Source organism: Mobula hypostoma, chromosome 12 (assembly GCF_963921235.1).
Source record: "Mobula hypostoma chromosome 12, sMobHyp1.1, whole genome shotgun sequence".
NCBI classification, from domain to species: domain Eukaryota; kingdom Metazoa; phylum Chordata; class Chondrichthyes; order Myliobatiformes; family Myliobatidae; genus Mobula; species Mobula hypostoma.
This window is the reverse complement of record NC_086108.1, coordinates 111,646,076-111,664,550: the sequence shown is the minus strand read 5'-3', so window position 1 is coordinate 111,664,550 and position 18,475 is coordinate 111,646,076. Positions and strand designations below refer to the sequence as shown.

The window sequence follows — 18,475 nt, the reverse complement described above, 5'->3', positions numbered from 1 at the left end:
AGGTCCACGTTCCCCAGGATGGGAACCCCTGATACAGAGGGTGGGCATCTAGAACAAGCTGCTAGAGGAGGTGGCTGAGGCAAGTTTTATTTTTAAAGTGTTTAAAAAGACATTTGGACAGATCTCTCTTGCTCTCTCCTAGTATGTCAAACTGCATAAGATTTCTGTTGGTAACCATGCTTACGAAAGGCGAGGGAGTGACCTGATGCCGTTGACGGTGTGTCAGTATTTCTACAAGCGGGGGAGTGTCAGTCCTGGCAACGAATCATTCAACATTGACCCAATGGTGGAGAAAGGTGAGTGTGCGCATCAGAGCGGCGCGCACAGTGCTGGAGGAACTCAGCAGGTCAGGCAGCAATGCATGGAAACGAATAAACAGTCAGCGTTCCGGGCCACGATCTTTTCAGGTCTGGGAAGGAAGGGAAAAGATGCCGAAATAGGAGTGGGGGGGGGGGCACAGAAGGAAGATAAGCTGGTAGGTGATGGGTGAAGCCACGTGTGTGGGGGAGGGGAGGAAGTGAGAAGCTGGGAGGTGATTCATGGAAAAAGTCAAGGGCTGGAGAAGGACTCGGAGAGGAGAGTGGACCATTGGAGAAAGAGGAGGAGGAGCACTGGGAGGTGGATAGGCAGGAGAAGAGGTAAGAGGCCAGAGTGGGGAATAGAAGGGGGGGGGGGAGTCGACTGTTTATCACTTTCAAAGATGTTGCCTGACCTGAGTCCCTCCAACATTTTGTAAGTTGCTGTGTTTCTAGCATCTGCAGGATCTCTTCCTTCTGATGTGCATCAGATATTCTTGCTTGGAGACCACATCCATTTGCCTGCACCTCCTGCGATGGAGGTGGAATGAACTCTATTTGTAAATGTCTGCTCAAACTCTTTGCCCTCAGAAACGCAGCACAGGATCAGGCTCTTTGGCCCACAGTCAGTGCCAGCATTAATGCCAATTAAACTCCATCTCATTTGCCTGCATGTAATCCATATCCTTCCCTTCCCCTGCATTTCAGATTTGTGTATCACGTACATTAAAATATAAATTTTAATTTGCATTAACAACCAACTCAACTTAAGGGTGGGCTGTCCTCAGCGCACCAAATGTCATCACACATTCCAGCACCAACTTGGCGTTCCCACAATGTTTTGCAGAACACCATGAGCAGCAATAATGGAACAAAAAGCCTCTTTCCTACCTACCCCCTCTCAACACACAGGCCTCTGCTGGGCCTCCAGTCCTTGGCCCTGGGCTCTCAGACACGCATGTTTATTCAAAATCCCTCAAGTGCCACAATTATCTGTTTCTGCCCTACTCTCGCATCCTGTCGTAGGCACCTACCACTATGTGCTTTTGTATTTAAAACAAAAATGTCCCCATATAATCTTTCAGCTTTCTTCCCCCTCATTAAATGGAGCTCCTTTATTTCTTGCTAAGAACATCATGAAGGATCCCTTGCCCTGCTCATAGACTGTTTGTCCCACTCCTATCAAGGAAAAGGCTACATAGCATCCTTGCCAGGACCATCAGACTTGAGCTAAGAAATGGCAGGGGTAAAAGGACCCTGATGGCAGTTATTTATAGGCCTCCAAACAACTGCAGGGATGTGGACTACAAATTACAGCTGGAAATAGAAAAGGCTTGTCAGAAGGGCAGTGTTGTGATTGTGGGGGATTTTAACATACGAGTGGATTGGGAAAATCAGGTCGGCACTGGATCTCGAGAGAGAGAATTTGCAGAATGTCTGCGAGATGGCTTTTTAGAACAGCTTGTTGTTGAGCCCACTAGGGGATCGGCTGTACTGGATTGGGTATTGTGTAATGAACCGGAGGTGATTAGAGAGATTGAGGTGAAGGAACCCTTAGGAGGCAGTGATCATAACATGATTGAGTTCACTGTGAAATTAGAAAAAGAGAAGCCGAAATCTGATGCGTCGGTATTTCAGTGGAGTAAAGGAAATTACAGTGGCATGAGAGAGGAACTGGCCAAAGTTGACTGGAAAGAGACACTGGCGGGAAAGACAGCAGAGCAGCAGTGGCTAGAGTTTATGCGAGAAATGAGGAATGTGCAAGACAGGTATATTCCAAAAAAGAAGAAATTTTTGAGTGGAAAAAGGATGCAACCGTGGTTGACAAGAGAAGTCAAAGCCAAAGTTAGAGCAAAGGAGAGGGCATACAAGGAAGCAAAAATTAGTGGGAAGACAGAGGATTGGGAAGTTTTTAAAACCTTACAAAAGGAAACCAAGAAGGTCATTAAGAGAGAAAAGATTAACTATGAAAGGAAACTAGCAAATAATATCGAAGAGGATACTAAAAGCTTTTTCAAGTATATAAAGAGTAAAAGACAGGTGAGAGTAGATATAGGACCGATAGAAAATGATGCTGGAGAAATTGTAATGGGAGATGAGGATATGGCAGAGGAACTGAACAAGTATTTTGCATCAGTCTTCACTGAGGAAGACATCAGCAGGATACCGGACACTCAAGAGTAGCAGGGAAGAGAAGTGTGCGCAGTCACAATTACGACAGAGAAAGTACTCAGGAAGCTGAATAGGCTAAAGGTCGATAAATCTCCTGGACCAGATGGAATGCACCCTCGTGTTCTGAAGGAAGTAGCTGTGGAGATTGCGGAGGCATTAGCGATGATCTTTCAAAAGTCGATAGATTCTGGCATGGTTCCGGAGGACTGGAAGATTGCAAATGTCACTCTGCTATTTAAGAAGGGGGCAAGGAAGCAAAAAGGAAATTATATATCTGTTAGCTTGACATCGGTGGTTGGGAAGTTGTTGGAGTCGATTGTGAAGGATGAGGTTACAGAGTACCTGGAGGCATATGACAAAATAAGCAGAACTCAGCATGGATTCCTTAAAGGAAAATCCTGCCTGACAAACCTATTACAATTTTTTGAGGAAATTACCAGTAGGCTAGACAAGGGAGATGCAGTGGATGTTGTATACTTGGATTTTCAGAAGGCCTTTGACAAGGTGCCACACATGAGGCTACTTAACAAGATGAGAGCCCATGGAATTACGTGGAAGTTACTTATGTGGATAGAGCATTGGCTGATTGGCAGGAAACAGAGGGTGGGAATAAAGGGATCCTATTCTGGTTGGCTGCCAGTTACCAGTGGTATTCCACAGGGGTCCGTGTTGGGGCCGCTTCTTTTTATGTCGTACATCAATGATTTGGATTATGGAATAGATGGCTTTGTGGCTAAGTTTGCTGACGATATGAAGATAGGTGGAGGGGCCGGTAGTGCTGAGGAAACGGAGAGTCTGCAGAGAGACTTGGATAGATTGGAAGAATGGGCAGAGAAGTGGCAAATGAAGTACAATGTTGGAAAGTGTATGGTTATGCACTTTGGCAGAAAAAATAAATGGGCAGACTATTATTTAAATGGGGAAAGAATTCAAAGTTCTGAGATGCAACAGGACTTGGGAGTCCCCGTACAGGATACCCTTAAAGTTAACCTCCAGGTTGAGTCAGTAGTGAAGAAGGCGAATGCAATGTTGGCATTCATTTCTAAAGGAATAGAGTATAGAAGCAGGGATGTGATGTTGAGGCTCTATAAGGCACTGGTGAGACCTCACTTGGAGTACTGTGGGCAGTTTTGGTCTCCTTATTTAAGAAAGGATGTGCTGACATTGGAGAGGGTACAGAGAAGATTCACTAGAATGATTCCAGGAATGAGAGGGTTAACATATGAGGAACGTTTGTCTGCTCTTGGACTGTATTCCTTGGAGTTTAGAAGAATGAGGGGAGACCTCATGGAAACATTTCGAATGTTGAAAGGCATGGACAGAGTGGATGTGGCAAAGTTGTTTCCCATGATGGGGGAGTCTAGTACGAGAGGGCATGACTTAGGGATTGAAGAGCGCCCATTCAGAACAGAAATGCGAAGAAATTTTTTTAGTCAGGGTGGTGAATCAATGGAACTTGTTGCCACGGGTAGCAGTGGAGGCCAAGTCATTGGGTGTATTTAAGGCAGAGATTGATAGGTATCTGAGTAGCCAGGGCATCAAAGGTTATGGTGAGAAGGCCGGGGAGTGGGACTAAATGGGAGAATGGATCAGCTCATGATAAAATGGTGGAGCAGACTCGATGGGCCGAATGGCTGACTTCCGGTCCTTTGTTTTATGGTCTTGTGGTCTAAACAGTTACTTTCCCCAAACAGGCTGATCACCACCTCCACCCACTAACCCACCCCTCCACACCCCAACCACCACTACTTTATCATTTCCTCTCTTTATGGACACAATCTGTGGAGATGATCTAACTTGTGCATTTTCTGTTATTGTGTTCTTTATCTTGTGCATTTTTGTCAGCATCAGATCCGGAGTCACAATTATTTCATTTGCCTTTAAACTTGTGTCCTGGGAATGACATTAAGCAATCTTGAATCTAGTGTCAGACTCTCTTGACCAGGGACTGACCACCTTATCAGCTCCTCATGATTTTCTAAACCTATATAATGCCACCCTTCAATCACCTTTGCTCAGGAAAATGTGGCCTGTCTCTCCTTGTAACTCAAACCCCCAATGCCTGATTCCTGCATCTGTCAGGCCACTAGTCAGAGGATTGAGTTCAAGAGCTGGGAGGTAATGTTGCAGCTCTACAAAACCCTGATTAACCACACTTAGAATATTGCGTTCAGTTCTGGTCATCTCAATACAGAAAGGATGTGGAAGCTTTAGAGAGGGTGCAGAGGTGATTTACCGGATGTCTAGATTGGAGAGCATGTCTTGAGGATGGGTTGAGTGTGCTAGGGTTTTTCTCTTTGGGGCAAAGGAGGATGAGGGGTGACTTGATAAAGGTGTGCAAGATGAGAAGTATTGATAGTGGACAGCAAGAGACTTTTCCCAGGATGGAAATAGTGAATATGGGGGGGGGGGCATAATTTTAAGGTGATTGGAGGAAAGTATATTGGGGAATGTCAGAAGTAGGGTTTTTTGTTAGTGGTGGGTGCATGGAATGTACTGCTAGTGGAGGTGATGGAGGCAGATGGGTTGAGGCCATTTCGGATATTCACATGAATGATAGGATAAATGGAGGAACAGTTACATTAAAAACATAGAAAATAGGTGCAGGAGTAGGCCATTCGGCCCTTTGAGCCTGCACTGCCATTCAGTATGATCATGGCTGATCATCCAACTCAGAACCCTGTACCTGCCTTCTCTCCATACCCCCGATCCCTTTAGCCACAAGGGCCATATCTAACTCCCTCTTAAATATAGCCAATGAACTGGCCTCAACTGTTTCCTGTGGCAGAGAATTCCACAGATTCACCACTCTCTGTGAAGAAGTTTTCTTCATTTCGGTCCTAAAAGGCTTCCCCTTTATCCTCAGACTGTGACCCCTCATTCTGGACTTCCCCAACAACAGGAACAATCTTCCTGCATCTAGCCTGTCCAATCCCTTTAGGATTTTACGCGTTTCAATAAGATCCCCCCGCAATCTTCTAAATTCCAACGAGTATAAGCCTAGTTCATCCAGTCTTTCATCATATGAAAGTCCTGCCATCCCAAGAATCAATCTGGTGAACCTTCTTTGTACTCCCTCTATGGCAAGAATGCCTTTCCTCAAATTAGGGGACCAAGTTAGATTAATCTTGGAGAGGGTTTATGTGTGGCCCAACATTATGGGCCCAAGGGCCTGTACTGTGCTGTAGCATCCATTGAGTTCATGGCCCTACGAACCACTGGTTTGCACCCAGCCCAATGTGGCTGTTCTAAGCTTGGTGTGACCTTGTCTATGTTCAACATGATTGGCCACACAGCCACATTGGGCTGGGGTGCAAGCCAGAGGTTGGTAGGGCTGTGAACTCGATAGAGATACCACCAGTATAATGTCTTTCTGTATGTTCTGTGCCAGAGTGCCTGGACATCAAACCAACGAGCCAAAGCCTCCGTGCTCTGCTGGTGGACGGGAAGCTGAATTTGACTCTGCATTTCCACAGGTAAGGCTTGCGGATTATTTTCTGATCTGAAATGGAGTGAGCCTCACTTTATTTAATTGTGTTGCCGTGTCTCTTGCAGACTATTAATGATTCAAGTCCAGTTTAAACTGAAAACCATCAACCTTCAAACCATCCGGCGTCATGAGCTACCCGATTGCTACGATTTCCTTGTCACTGTAAGTAGCTTCCCTCTGCCTTGTCTTCGTGAGGTTGGTGTTGCCACTGCTGGATTAAACTGTAGGTTTTAGACTATTTAATAACTGTTTTTGCAATTTAACAATTAACTGTCCACTTGTATTTTATATACAGTAATTGCTTACCATGCTTCCTAGTGATCACAGTATGTAGTTGTTCAGTGTGTCCCTTAGTGATTACACTGAGATTCTGGAAGCTTCTCTTGGTGCAGCGTTATTTAACTAGACTTTGAGGTGGCTGATTTTCGGATTCCACTCAAAATTGCAGCTATCTTGGCTGTGGAGTATAAAGATCTGACCACAAGGTGGCATCGTCTTAGCCTCAGTCTCTGCTCTGGGCTATTAGCTTCTGCTCCTGTTGCTGCATGTTTCCAACTTTTCTTTGTTCTATTAACACTTAATAAAATGATTGAAGAAATGAGCGTTGTGCCTCTGTCCTGACTTCTAAAACGAACCTGGATTAAAAACTTCAGAATCCAACCCTACTGCATCAGAATCAGGCTTACTATCACTGGCGTTTGTTTGTTTATTTATTGTGGTAGCAGTAAAGTGCAAGACATGAGTTGTTACTTGACATGTTCTTAATGCAACTTACAACAAGTCAGGCCAGGAACAGAAGGTTGGAGGCCCAGTGTTTGAGTGTCCAGGGCCAAGGACTGGAGGCCGGAACCTGTGTATGTGAGAGGGTGGGGAAGGGGCTTGTTTGTTCTTGTGTATGTTGTGTTGAATGCTGTGTGGCGACACTGGCGGGCTACCCCCAGCACATCCTTAGGAGTGTTGGTTGTAATCACAAAATACATTTTGTGTGTCTGTGTACATGTGACCTCAATGTGATGAAATGCAATAAGGGAGCAAAGTAGAGGTAGAGCTCAGACTGTTAAGATGTCTGGGGGAGGGCAAGCCTCTTCCTGAAACATTGTGTGGGTCTCCAGGCTCCTGTATCTCCTCCCAAAAGCAGTAAAGAGAAGATGGCACATCCTGAATGGTAAGGGTTCTTTCATGGTTGCTGCCTCCTTGAGGCATTGTCTTTTGAAGATGTCCTCTAGTGGGAAAATTTGTGCCCATCATGGAGCCTGTTGTGTCTGCAACGCTCTGCAGTTATTTCTGATCCCCTGGAGCTCCCCAAGTTTCCATGTATCAAAAGCTATTTGGAGTTCTACCTTGTCAACTGTGCACCTGCTCTGGGACCAAGCTCTTGGCCTCTGTGCTCTGACAGGTGGTTGGCCTCAGCCACTGAGCATGGTAAGATCCCACAGGGCCCATATCCATGTTGTCTGACTACAAATATCACTCGTCTGTATGCAGAGACTTGCAGGAGCTGGTCACTTCACTCCCACGCCCAATGGGAAGAGCTCTCCAGTAATTTAGTTTTCTGTAGAACAGTATAGTACAGGCCCTTGGCCCACAATGTTGTGCTGACCTTTTAACCTCTTAAGAACAATTTAACTTTCCCTCCCATGTTAACCCTTCATTCCTCTATCATCCATATGCCCCTCTAAGAGTCTCTTAAACCAGGGGTCCCCAACCTTTTTTGCACTGCGGACCGGTTTAATATTGACAATATTCTTCTGACCGGCAGACTGGGGGGGAGGGGGGGGCGGGGTGTGTAGGGCTGCCAACGGACAAGAGTAGCAGTTAAATACGTTGTTTACCCCAAGAAAGACTACAATGACCGTGAAGCCTTGCGCGGGCACTAGTGCGTATGAGTGTATGTGCTGATCTTTTTTTCTACAAATTGTTTTGGTGATTCTCTTTTGGGAGGGGGTGGGGGCGGTTAATCATGACCGAAATATAGGTGATAAGTGGCTAATATACTCAATTTTGTTTCTAAAAGGGTTTATCTAACGAATTTAATATTAAACACACAGCGCATATTTTCCTCGCATGAATATAGTGATGTCAATTATCAGGGAAGGACAGGGGAGCTTGAAGTAAGTATTGAATGAACTTCCAGTAGAAGTGGTAGAGGCAGGTTCGATATTATCATTTAAAGAAAAATTGGATAGGTATATGGACAGGAAAGGAATTGAGGGTTATGGGCTGAGTGCAGGTCGGTGGGACTAGGTGAGAGTAGCGTTCAGCACGGACTAGAAGGGCAGAGACTGCCTGTTTCTGTGCTGTAATTGTTATATGGTTATATAAGTCACTTATAAGTCAATAGCATCATAACATTTTAAGTAATGTCTGGATATTAAACATACAGCACATATTCCCCGTATGAACATACAAAATCATTGCAACACACCAATATCGCTGAATCAGTGGAAGCCCTGGGCTGAATACTTGTTCCCTGCAACAAGACGGACCCATCGAGGGACAGCGATACTCGAAAGGGGTTCCTGATGTCCAGTCTATTCTGCAATTTAGTTTTCGTTGCATTCATTGCAGGGATCTGATGTTGGAAATGGAAGCAAAGTTTTCAGTGCTTTCGTGGCTATCTCAGGATATTCAGCCCTGACTTTGATCCAGAATGCCGGCAGAGATGTTACGTCAAACATACTTTTCAGCCCACTGTCATTTGCAAGCTCGAGGAGTTGATCTCCTTCCCGCGTGGACATGAATGACGCATGCGTAATGACTGCGCGTGCGTTCAAGTTCCAACAGCCTGTGACAGGGAATGAGGAAAGGCGCAGCTGACGCGTATTGCCAAAACATACCGTTTCGTCGTGGCCTGGTACCAGTCCGTGGCCCGGTGGTTGGAGACCGCTGTCTTAAATGCCCCTAATGCACCTGTTCCTACCACCATCTAGCAGGGTGTTCCACACACTAAGATGAAAAAATGCTTGCCTCAGCATCCCACCTATTCTTTCCTCCTATCATCTTAAAATGATTACCTCTGGTATTAACTATTTCTGCCTTGAGAAAGTCTGTGGCTGTCCATGCTCTGTGTGCCTCTTGGTATATACATGTTTATCAAGTTGCCTCGTCCTCCTTTCTCCAAAGAGAAGCCCAAGCTTGTTTGACCTATCCTCACAAGATGTGCTCTCTAATATGAGCAACATCCTGGTAAATCTTTTTTCCTCTAATTGTTTTGTTTTTAGATAACCTTTGACAATAAAGCTCACAGTGGAAGAATTCAGATTAATCTGGACAACGATATTTCCATTAGGAAATGCAAAGGCCGACATGTAACGGGAGAGGGTGAGTGTTCTGTGGAGAAAGTGGAAGATCTGTTTTTCTGTTCTAATGAGAGGCTGGACAATCTCCCAGTGGCCACACATTTTAATTCCACATCCCATTCCCATTCTGATATGTCTATCCACTGCCTCCTCTACTGTAAAGATGAAGCCACACTCAGGTTGGAGGAACAACACCTTATATTCCATCTGGGTAGCCTTCAACCTGATGGCATGAACGTTGACTTCTCTAACTTCCGCTAATGCCCCACCTCCCCCTCGTACCCCATCCGTTATTTATCTATATACACACATTCTTTCTCTCACTCTCCTTTTTCTCCCTCTGTCCCTCTGACTATACCCCTTGCCCATCCTCTGGGTTCCCCCCACCCCCGTCTTTCTCCCTGGGCCTCCTGTCCCATGATCCTCTCATATCCCTTTTGCCAATCACCTGTCCAGCTCTTGGCTCCATCCCTCCCCCTCCTGTCTTCTCCTATCATTTTGGATCTCCCCCTCCCCCTCCCACTTTCAAATCTCTTACTAGCTCTTTCAGTTAGTCCTGACAAAGGGTCTCGGCCCGAAACATCGACTGTACCTCTTCCTAGAGATGCTGCCTGGCCTGCTGCGTTCACCAGCAACTTTGATGTGTGTTGCTTGTACAAACTTGGGTTTGTTTTCACTGGACTGGTAGAAGCGGAGGGGAAGTCTGATAGAGATTTGTGAGATTGAGATATTGTATATGGACAATATGACAGTATCTTTTCCCAGGACTGAAATGTTTAATACCAGAGGGTATACATTTATGATTTGCGGGGGGGTGGAGGGGTTAATTTTAAAACAGATGTGAGGGGCAAGTTTTTCCCCAGGGCTGGGTGCCCGGTGTGTGGGTAGAGGAGAAACACTAAACTTTTAAGAGGTGTTTGGATAAGCACGTGAATGTGAGGAAAATGGACACTGTGTAGGGAGAGGGAATTAGTTTAGTTGGCCATTGATTACAAATTTAACAGATTTAGCACAACATTGTGGCCAGAAGGGCCTGTTCCTGTACTGTACTATCCTGTTTCAGCTAATCCACAGGCTCCTTGCTAATTTTAAATCTCCTTTGCCTCTCCTTCCCCACAATTTCTTCATTCCCTGGGCTTCGAAGTCAGTAACCCTTCCACTTGTTGCCCTGAGTGTCTGAGATGCCTCTGTGGTTCAGGGATTCTGGTCTTGCATCACCTTGGGTGCTTGGTGATGGGATCTTCCCTCAGTGAAAGCAAAACAGTCACATCTATTTGCGGTCATTGTTAGCTGATTTTTTTAAAATAGCAGAAGGCATTGATTATGAATGAGGATACCAAAAGGTGAAAGACCTGAATTCCAAGGTGAAGAACAATGGAGTTTAAAATCAAATCATAAATATGAGATTCTGCAGATACTGGAAATCCAGAGCAGCAACACAATGCTGGAGGAGCTCGGCAGGTCAGGCAGCATCCGTGGAGGTGAATAAACAGTCAACGTTTCAGGCAGAAACCCTTCATCGGGGCTGGAAAAGAAGGGTGGGGGGGGGAGCCAGAATAAGGTGAGGCAGGGGGAGGAGTACAAATTGGCAGGTGATGGGTGAGACCAAGTGAGGGGGTGAGAAGCTGAGGGGTAAGGGGAAAGGTGGCAGAGGGGAGATGAAGTGAAGAGCTGGAAGGGGAATGGTGGAAGACAAGAAGGCTGAAAAAGGAACCTGATAGAAGAGAGCGGGCCATGGGAGGGGAGTGCACTGGGGAGGTGATGGGCCTGTGAAGAGAAGGGGTGGGGGTGGGGAAACAAAATGATGAGGAGGAAGGGGAATAAATTGCCCAAATCTGGAGAAATTGAGGGTCTTGTTGTCAGGTTAGAGACTACTGAGACAAAATGAGGTACTCTTCCTCCAACCTGAGTTTGGCTCGTTAAGGGGCAGACATAGAATTAGAATGGGAACCTGCCAGCTTGTGTACCCCCCTTCCCCGTCCTCTATTCAAGCTTCTACCTCCTCCCTTTCCAGTTCTGATGAAGGGTCTTAAGCCAAATGGTTGACTGTTTATTCCCCTCATTGATGCTGCCTGGTCTGCTGGGTTCCTCCGGTGTTTTTGTGTGTATTTAAGTAGCTGTGGAACAGATGAACTGTAAAATTCTACTTCTCCATGAGATGGCGATATGTTCCCTGACAAACTACGGTCTGCTTTGCTCCTGGGCCTGGCCAATCCAGCCATTCATGGGTCCGGACATGGGTCCGGACAGTGAATAGACAGGGGCTGTGTCTGAGCAAACTGCATGCCCCATGTCTGGGGTCGCACCTGTGCCTGGGTGTCCCTGGAGAAAGGGCATGCAATCTCTATGGGCACACTGGGGGATTTCCGGAGGCTTGAATTCTATAGAACATGGAACAGTACAGGAATAGGCCTTTTGGCCCACAATGTGCAGAACCAATTAAATTAGAAATCAAATGGCCAACTAAATTGGTCTCTTTTGCCTATACAATGCACATATTTCTCCATTTTTCTCACATTCACACACCTATATAAATATCTCTTAAAAATCCCTGATATATTTGCCTCAAGCACCACCCCAGGTAGCATGTTTTAATTTGAAATTGTAAGTAGTTTTGTGAACCTCTGATTGTATATATTTGTTAGTGAATACACTTTGGGAGCTTTTTTTTTAAAAAAAGGCATTAGTGAGCAGTGGCTTTTGTTTAATTTAAACCACCAAAAGAAATGTTTAAGAGACGTATGGATAGGTTACAAGGATGGGAGGGGTGTGGATGACTATAGTCCAGGTGCAGGACAATGGGACTAGGCAGTTTAAATGGGGCAGTGTAGTAGCATAGCGGTTAGCACAATGTTTTACAGTATAGAAGACCCGGGCTTAATTCTCGTTCCTTGGAGCTTAAGTCTTCCCCATGAATGTATAGGTTTCCTGCGGGTGCTCCACATTCCAGGCATATGGGGATTAGTAGGTTAATTGGTCACTAAATTGTCCCATGATTAGGCCTGGATTAAACTGGGAGTGCTGGGCAGCGTGGCTCGAAGTGCCTATTCTGCGCTGTATCTCAAATTAATAAATGGCTTGGTACAGACTAGATGGGCCGAGGGGCATGCCTCTGTGCTGTACTTTTCTAGAGGACTCTTGACGCCAAACTGGATTTCTTTCTCCCAGCACAAAGGATGACCCACTCCATGATCTTTGACATCTTTATTGTTGGAATTTGTGTGATCTCGCTGATCCTGTGTACACGGTCTGTGGTGAATGGGATACGGCTGCAACACGTATGTATCCGGTCATGTTTAATCATCCTTGTTAACTATTTGTGCGTCATCAGTGGCTAGCATAAACGGTGAGTCAGCAGAAGTCTTTGGATTTCCAGATGACTTAAAATATCTCTCCACTTGAATGGAAGTTTCAGGACATGGATGGGGGTGGTGGTTGGGTGGAAAGTTGAAGATTTACTACTAATTTGGGGATTTTCTTGTAGAGAAAGGCTGAGTAGGTTAGATCTTTATTCCCTGGAGTGTAGGAGATTTTTGATTATGAAGACATGCAGTCCCCTTTTATTGTCATTTAGTAATGCATGCATTAAGAAATGATACAATATTTCCTCCAGTGTGATATCACAAAACACAGGACAGACCAAGACTGAAAAAACTGACAAAACCACATAATTATAACATATAGTTACAACAGTGCAACAATACCATAACTTGATGAAGAAGTCCATGAGCACAGTAAAGTTCAAAGTTTCTCAAATGTCCCACATCTCACGCAGACGGGAGAGGGAAGAAAAACTCTCCCTGCCATGCCGACCACAATCCGACTCTGAGTCATCCGAAACTTCGAGCTCTGGTCAGCTCACCGACACAGAGTACTGAGCACCATCTGTGTCCGAGCGATTTGACCTCTTTCTCAGTCGCCAAAAGCAGGCAAGGCCGGGGATTTTGAGGCCTACCCTCTGAAAGATTCCCGACCACACAGTAACAACAGCAGCGGACAGGCGTTTCAGAAATTTCTCCAGATGTTCCTCTGTGATTTCATATCCATTCTCCATCAAATCAGAATTGTCCACGGCCCCTATTTATCAGATACGACATCATTTTTCACCAGAGAGCTGCGGTGAGAGATTTGATGGAGGTAACAAAATTAGAGGGGTATGGACAGGGTAAATGCAAGCAGGCTTTTTCCACTGATGTTAAGTGAGACTAGAGCTAGAGGTCATGGGTTAAGGGTGAAAGGTGAAATATCTTAAAGGGAACATAAGTGAGATCTTCACTCGGTGAGTGTAGAACAAGCTTCTGGCAGAAGTGTTGGATATGGGTTTGATTTAAAACACTTAAGTTTGGATGTGTACATGGATAGGAGGGGAATGAAGAGCTATGGTCCAGAAAGGACTGTGACGGTCCTTAATCTAGGCACCTGATGGTTTTATAAGATCACCCCTCAGCCTCCTTTGCCCAGGGTAAACGGGGTCTCCTTGTAACTCAAACCCTCCATTCCTGGTACCATCCTTGTGCAGCTAGACAGCTTGAAAGAGCAGGGGATAGACAGATGTGGAATTATTGCAGGCAGGGGGATAGGTAGTCATCAGCATAGGTTTAATGGGCTGAAGGGCCTGGTTCTGATCTGACCTTGTGGTTCTGTGAATGCTGTAATGTGTCAAGTTACCAGGGGAGGGTGGAAGAATGGTGTTGAGACCTAGGATCAAGATGATCAGCAGGGGTCCTGGATGGTGTTGTAGAATAGTGTACATCTACTTTACTGGTAGTCAGGGTGCTGGAGGCTTTCAGTAGACTGGCCGTCATCCATCAGGGCACTGAGTGTGGAAATTGCAGAGGGGGTGGGTTGTAGAGGCTGCACTTGGAGTATTGTGTTCCGGTTTGGTCGCCTTGCTATGGAGAGGATATTTGTTTATTGAGATATATCAAGGAATAGGCCATTCCAGTCTTTTGCACTGCACTACCCCGCAATCCCCTGAATTTAATCCTAGCCTAGCCTTGGGATAGTTTACAATGTCCAATTAACCTACCAACTAGTACTTTTTTGGACTGTGAGGAAACTGGGGTACCCAGATAAAACAGATGCGATCACAGGGAGAACGTACAGTGAGAATGTACAATCCTTAGACTGCAGTGGGAACTGAACCTGCGCTGGTACTATAAAGCATTGAACTAACCACTATGCTACCGTGCTGCCCTATCCTGAGAACTGGCCCTATCCCCTCCCCTTGCCGGCAATGATTCCACATCTGTCTTTGCCCTGAGCTTTCACGCTGTCTAGATCACAAGGATGCTGCCAAACAGCATACAATAGGGCAAAAATTAGTGGGAAGTTGGAGGATTGGGAAGGTTTTAAAAAGCAACAGAAGGCAACTGAAATCATTAAGAAAGTGAGGATGGAATAAAGTAAGCTAGCCAGTATTAAAGAGGATACCAAAAGTTTCTTCAGATATAAGAGGCAAGAGTGGATATTGGACTGCTGGAGAATTAGTAATGGAGGTAAGGAAATGGCAGACAAACAGAATATCTGTTTTGCATTAGTCTTCACTGCGGAAGACACTAGGTTTATGGTGGAAGTTTCGGATGTCGGGGGCATGAAGTTACCAGAATTTGAGAGAAGGTTCTTGGGGAAACAAAGATCTGAAGGTGGATAAGTCACCTGGATCAGAGTGTACATTCCAGAGGTAGCTGAAGAGATCATGGAGGCGTTAGTAATAATCGTTCAATAATCACCAGATTCTGGAATGGTTCCAAAGACTGGAAAATTGCAAATGTCACTCCACTTCAAAAAGGGAGGGAGAAAGGCAGAAGAAAGCAAACCATAGGCCATTTAGTCTGATTTCAGTGGTTGGGAAGATGTTGGAGTGGATTAAGGATGGGGTCTCAGGGGTATTTGGAGGCTCATGACAAAATAGGCTGTCCAGCATATTTTTCTAAAGGGAAAATTTTGCCTGATGAATCTGTTGGAATTCTTTGAGGAAGTAATAGGTAGGATAGACAAAGGAGAATCAGTTGATGTTGTGTACTTGGATTTTCAGAAGGCCTTTTGACAAGGTGCTAGATGAGGCTGCTCCACAAGCTATGAGCCCATGGTATTACAAAGGATTCTAGCATTGATGAAACAGTGGCTGATCGCCAGGAGGCAGAGTGCAAATAAAGGAGCCTTTTCTGACTGGCTCCCAGTAACTAGTGGTGTTCCACAAGGGTCTGTGAGACTGTATTTTGTTTTTACATTATGTCAATGATTCAGATGATGGAATTGATGGTTTTGTTGCAAAGTTTGCAGACATTGTGAAGCTAGATGGAGCAGGTAGTTTTGAAGTAGAGGTTACAAAAGGACTTAAACAGATTAGGAGAATAGGCAAAGAAATGGCAGATGGAATAGTGTTGGGGAAGTGTTTGGTCATGCACTTTGATAGAAATGAAAAGGTTGACTATTTCTAATTGAGAGAAAATACAAAAATCTGAGGGGCAAAGAAACTTGGGAGTCTTTGTGCAGTGTCCCCTAAAGGTTGATTTGCAGATTGAGCCTGTTGTGAGGAAGACAAATGCAATGTTGGCATTCATTTCAAGGGGACTAGAATACAAAAGCAAGGATGTATCGTTGAGAATTTGTAAAGCACCGCGGTGTGAGGCCTCACTTGGAGCATTGTGAGCAGGTTTGGGACCCTTAGCAAAGATGTGCTAAAACTCGAGGGTTCAAAGGAGGGTCACAAAAAGGTCGCAGAATTGAAAGGCTTGTCACATGAAAAGAATTTGACTCTGGGCCTGTATTCACTAAAATCCAGAAGCATGAGGGGTGACCTCATTGAAACCTATCGAATGGTGAGAGCCTTTGATAGAGTGGATGTGGAGAGGATGCTTCCTGTGGTAGGAGATTATGAGACCAGAGGACGCTGCCTCAGAGTAGAGGAGTGTCCTTTCAGAATGGAGATTAGGAGGTATTTCTTTAGCTAGAGAGTGGTGAATCTGAAATTCATTGCCACAGGCAGCTATGGAGGCCAAGCTTTTGGGTATATTTAAGCCAAAGGTTGGTAGATTCTTGACTGGTCAGGGTATGAAGGGATGCAGGGAGAAGGCAGAAAAATTTGAGGATGTCACGACTTGAAGGAGAGGTTGGACAGGATGGGACTTTATTCCATAGTAGGTAGAAGACTGAGATGATCTTATGGAGGTGTATTGATCATGAAGGGCATAGGGTGAATGCACACAATTCCTCCCACCTCCCAGGGTTGGGGAATTTAAAACTATAGGACAAAGGTTTAAGAAGATGGGGAAAGATTTAATATTAAGGCTCTGTGCTCACTCAGGGTGATAGAAGTGTGGAGCAGGCTGGAAGAGGCAGAGTCAGGCAGACATAGTAAAATGATAAAGACCATTGGATAGGTACTTGGATATGGAGCTTTTCCCAGTTACCAGCCTTTAAAGGTTGGTGACTGGGTTAGGAAAGGTTTGCAAACTTTTTATGCCATGGACCCCTGCCATTAACAGAAAGGTCTGTGGATCCCAGGTTGTGAGGCCCCTGCTTCCGAAGGTTGCAAACCAAAGGATTGTAACTGGGAACAGCTTGGATTGGGCATCTTTGCAAGGGACACAATTTTAATGTGATTGGAAGAAAGTTTGGTGGGGGGGGGAATGTTGGGTAGGATTTTAAGTTGCGGATGTGTGGAATGTGCTGCCAGGGATGGTGGTACAGGAAAATATATTAAGGACATTTAATACTCTAACCTCCACTTTACTACTGTCTATATGCCTGTGTGAGAGGGAAGGGTTGGATTGATTTGGAGTAGGTTAAAAGGTAGGCACAATGGCTGAAAGACCTGTGCCTTTCTATGTTCTGTTTCTGTCAGCATGGACTAGTTGGGCTGAAGGACCTGTCCGCTGCTGGAATGTTCTGTTTCATCTTGGTTGGCGCGGTCCAGTTGGGTCCAGGGCCAATGATTTGTCTCTGCTGCATCCTTCCAGGAGTTTGCCCAGTTTTTCTCGCTGCACTACAATAAGCAGGTGACGTGGAGCGACCGCTTGGAGTTCCTGAATGGTTGGTACCTTCTGATCATTGTGAGCGACCTCCTGACCATTACTGGATCTATTCTGAAAATGGAGATCGAAGCCAAGGTGAGGGGGGGGGGGTGCATGGGTAGGGGTCAGCCTAATGGTGTGGTGATGGAAAGCCACTTAGTGTCTAGAGTACTTTTCTCTTTGGAAGATGAGGGGTGACTTGATAGAGGTGTGCAAGATGAGAGGCATGGATCGAGTGGACAACCAGAGACACTTTCCCATGGTGGAAAGGTTAATATGAAGGGACATAAGATTATTAGAGGAAACTAGCAGTAATGCAGTTACTCGAGTCTAGTATGATGCTCTCCTGGAGGGGTTGTCAATTGGTGGGTCCTTGGGTGGCTGTAGAGGCTGGTCCGGGATTCACGTGTTCTGGTGCAGCGTGGGCGAGAGGAAGTGTTGTCTGTGGTTGGGTCTTTTGGTTGTTTGGTCTCTCCTTTCACAGCTGCCGCTTGTTCTCTGTGGCATAGTGGAAGTCAGTCTCAAGTAGCACGGCTCCCTCTGGAACAGATTCCTCCAGGTGTATCTGAGTGTGATGTCTTCCCTGTTTTCAGATGTAATGTAGAATTTCTTCAGGCTGATTTTGATGTCATCTTTGAAGTGTTTCCTTTGCCCACCAGGGACTCACTGACTGACCTTCAACTGGGAGTAAAGAATCTGCTTGGGGAGACGTGAGTTAGGCATCCAGGTGACGTGACTTGTCCATCGGAGTTGGTGTTGTATATGAGATGCTGTTCTTGTCGGCTCCTCCAGTTGCTGCTGTTGGGCCATCTGTCCTTTCAGATGATGCTCAATCCTTCATAAGGATCTTTGGTGTTGCACCTCCAACCTGAGAAGGATCTTGTGACAGTAGAGGAGGCCATGGACTAATGTTGGGATGGGAATTAAAATGAATGGCCACTGGGAAGTCCTGTATTTTGTGGATGGAGCAGAGATGCTCAACTGATTTTTTTTTCTCCTGTGTGTGTGTGTGTCTGTCTGTCTGTCTGTCTGTCTGTCTCTCTCTCTCTCTCTCTCCCCCTTTTTTCCTCCCCATCTACATCCCTCTCTCCCTCCTTTTTTTTCTCCCCCCCATCTACATCCCTCCCTCTCTCCATCCCCTTTTTTTTCTCCCCCCCCCCCCCCCATCTACATCTGGTTTCACCAAGGCAGAGGAAACTG

At 45.5% G+C, this 18,475-nt stretch overlaps 1 protein-coding gene across 3 annotated transcripts in view; it reads left to right on the top strand.

Annotated features, from left to right (window-relative positions):
• The window catches only part of LOC134355271 (mucolipin-3-like), a 52,447-nt gene that overhangs the window by 14,373 nt on the left and 19,599 nt on the right, over nucleotides 1–18,475 (top strand). For 2 of the 3 annotated variants that reach the window (XM_063065066.1, XM_063065067.1), the window contains exons 4-9: nucleotides 143–296; nucleotides 5,860–5,944; nucleotides 6,024–6,120; nucleotides 9,180–9,279; nucleotides 12,426–12,535; nucleotides 17,222–17,371. In XM_063065066.1, coding sequence (XP_062921136.1) covers nucleotides 143–296; nucleotides 5,860–5,944; nucleotides 6,024–6,120; nucleotides 9,180–9,279; nucleotides 12,426–12,535; nucleotides 17,222–17,371 — 696 coding nt within the window. The remainder of the gene's footprint in view (nucleotides 1–142; nucleotides 297–5,859; nucleotides 5,945–6,023; nucleotides 6,121–9,179; nucleotides 9,280–12,425; nucleotides 12,536–17,221; nucleotides 17,372–18,475) is intronic. The other variant, XM_063065068.1, reaches the window with a different exon arrangement.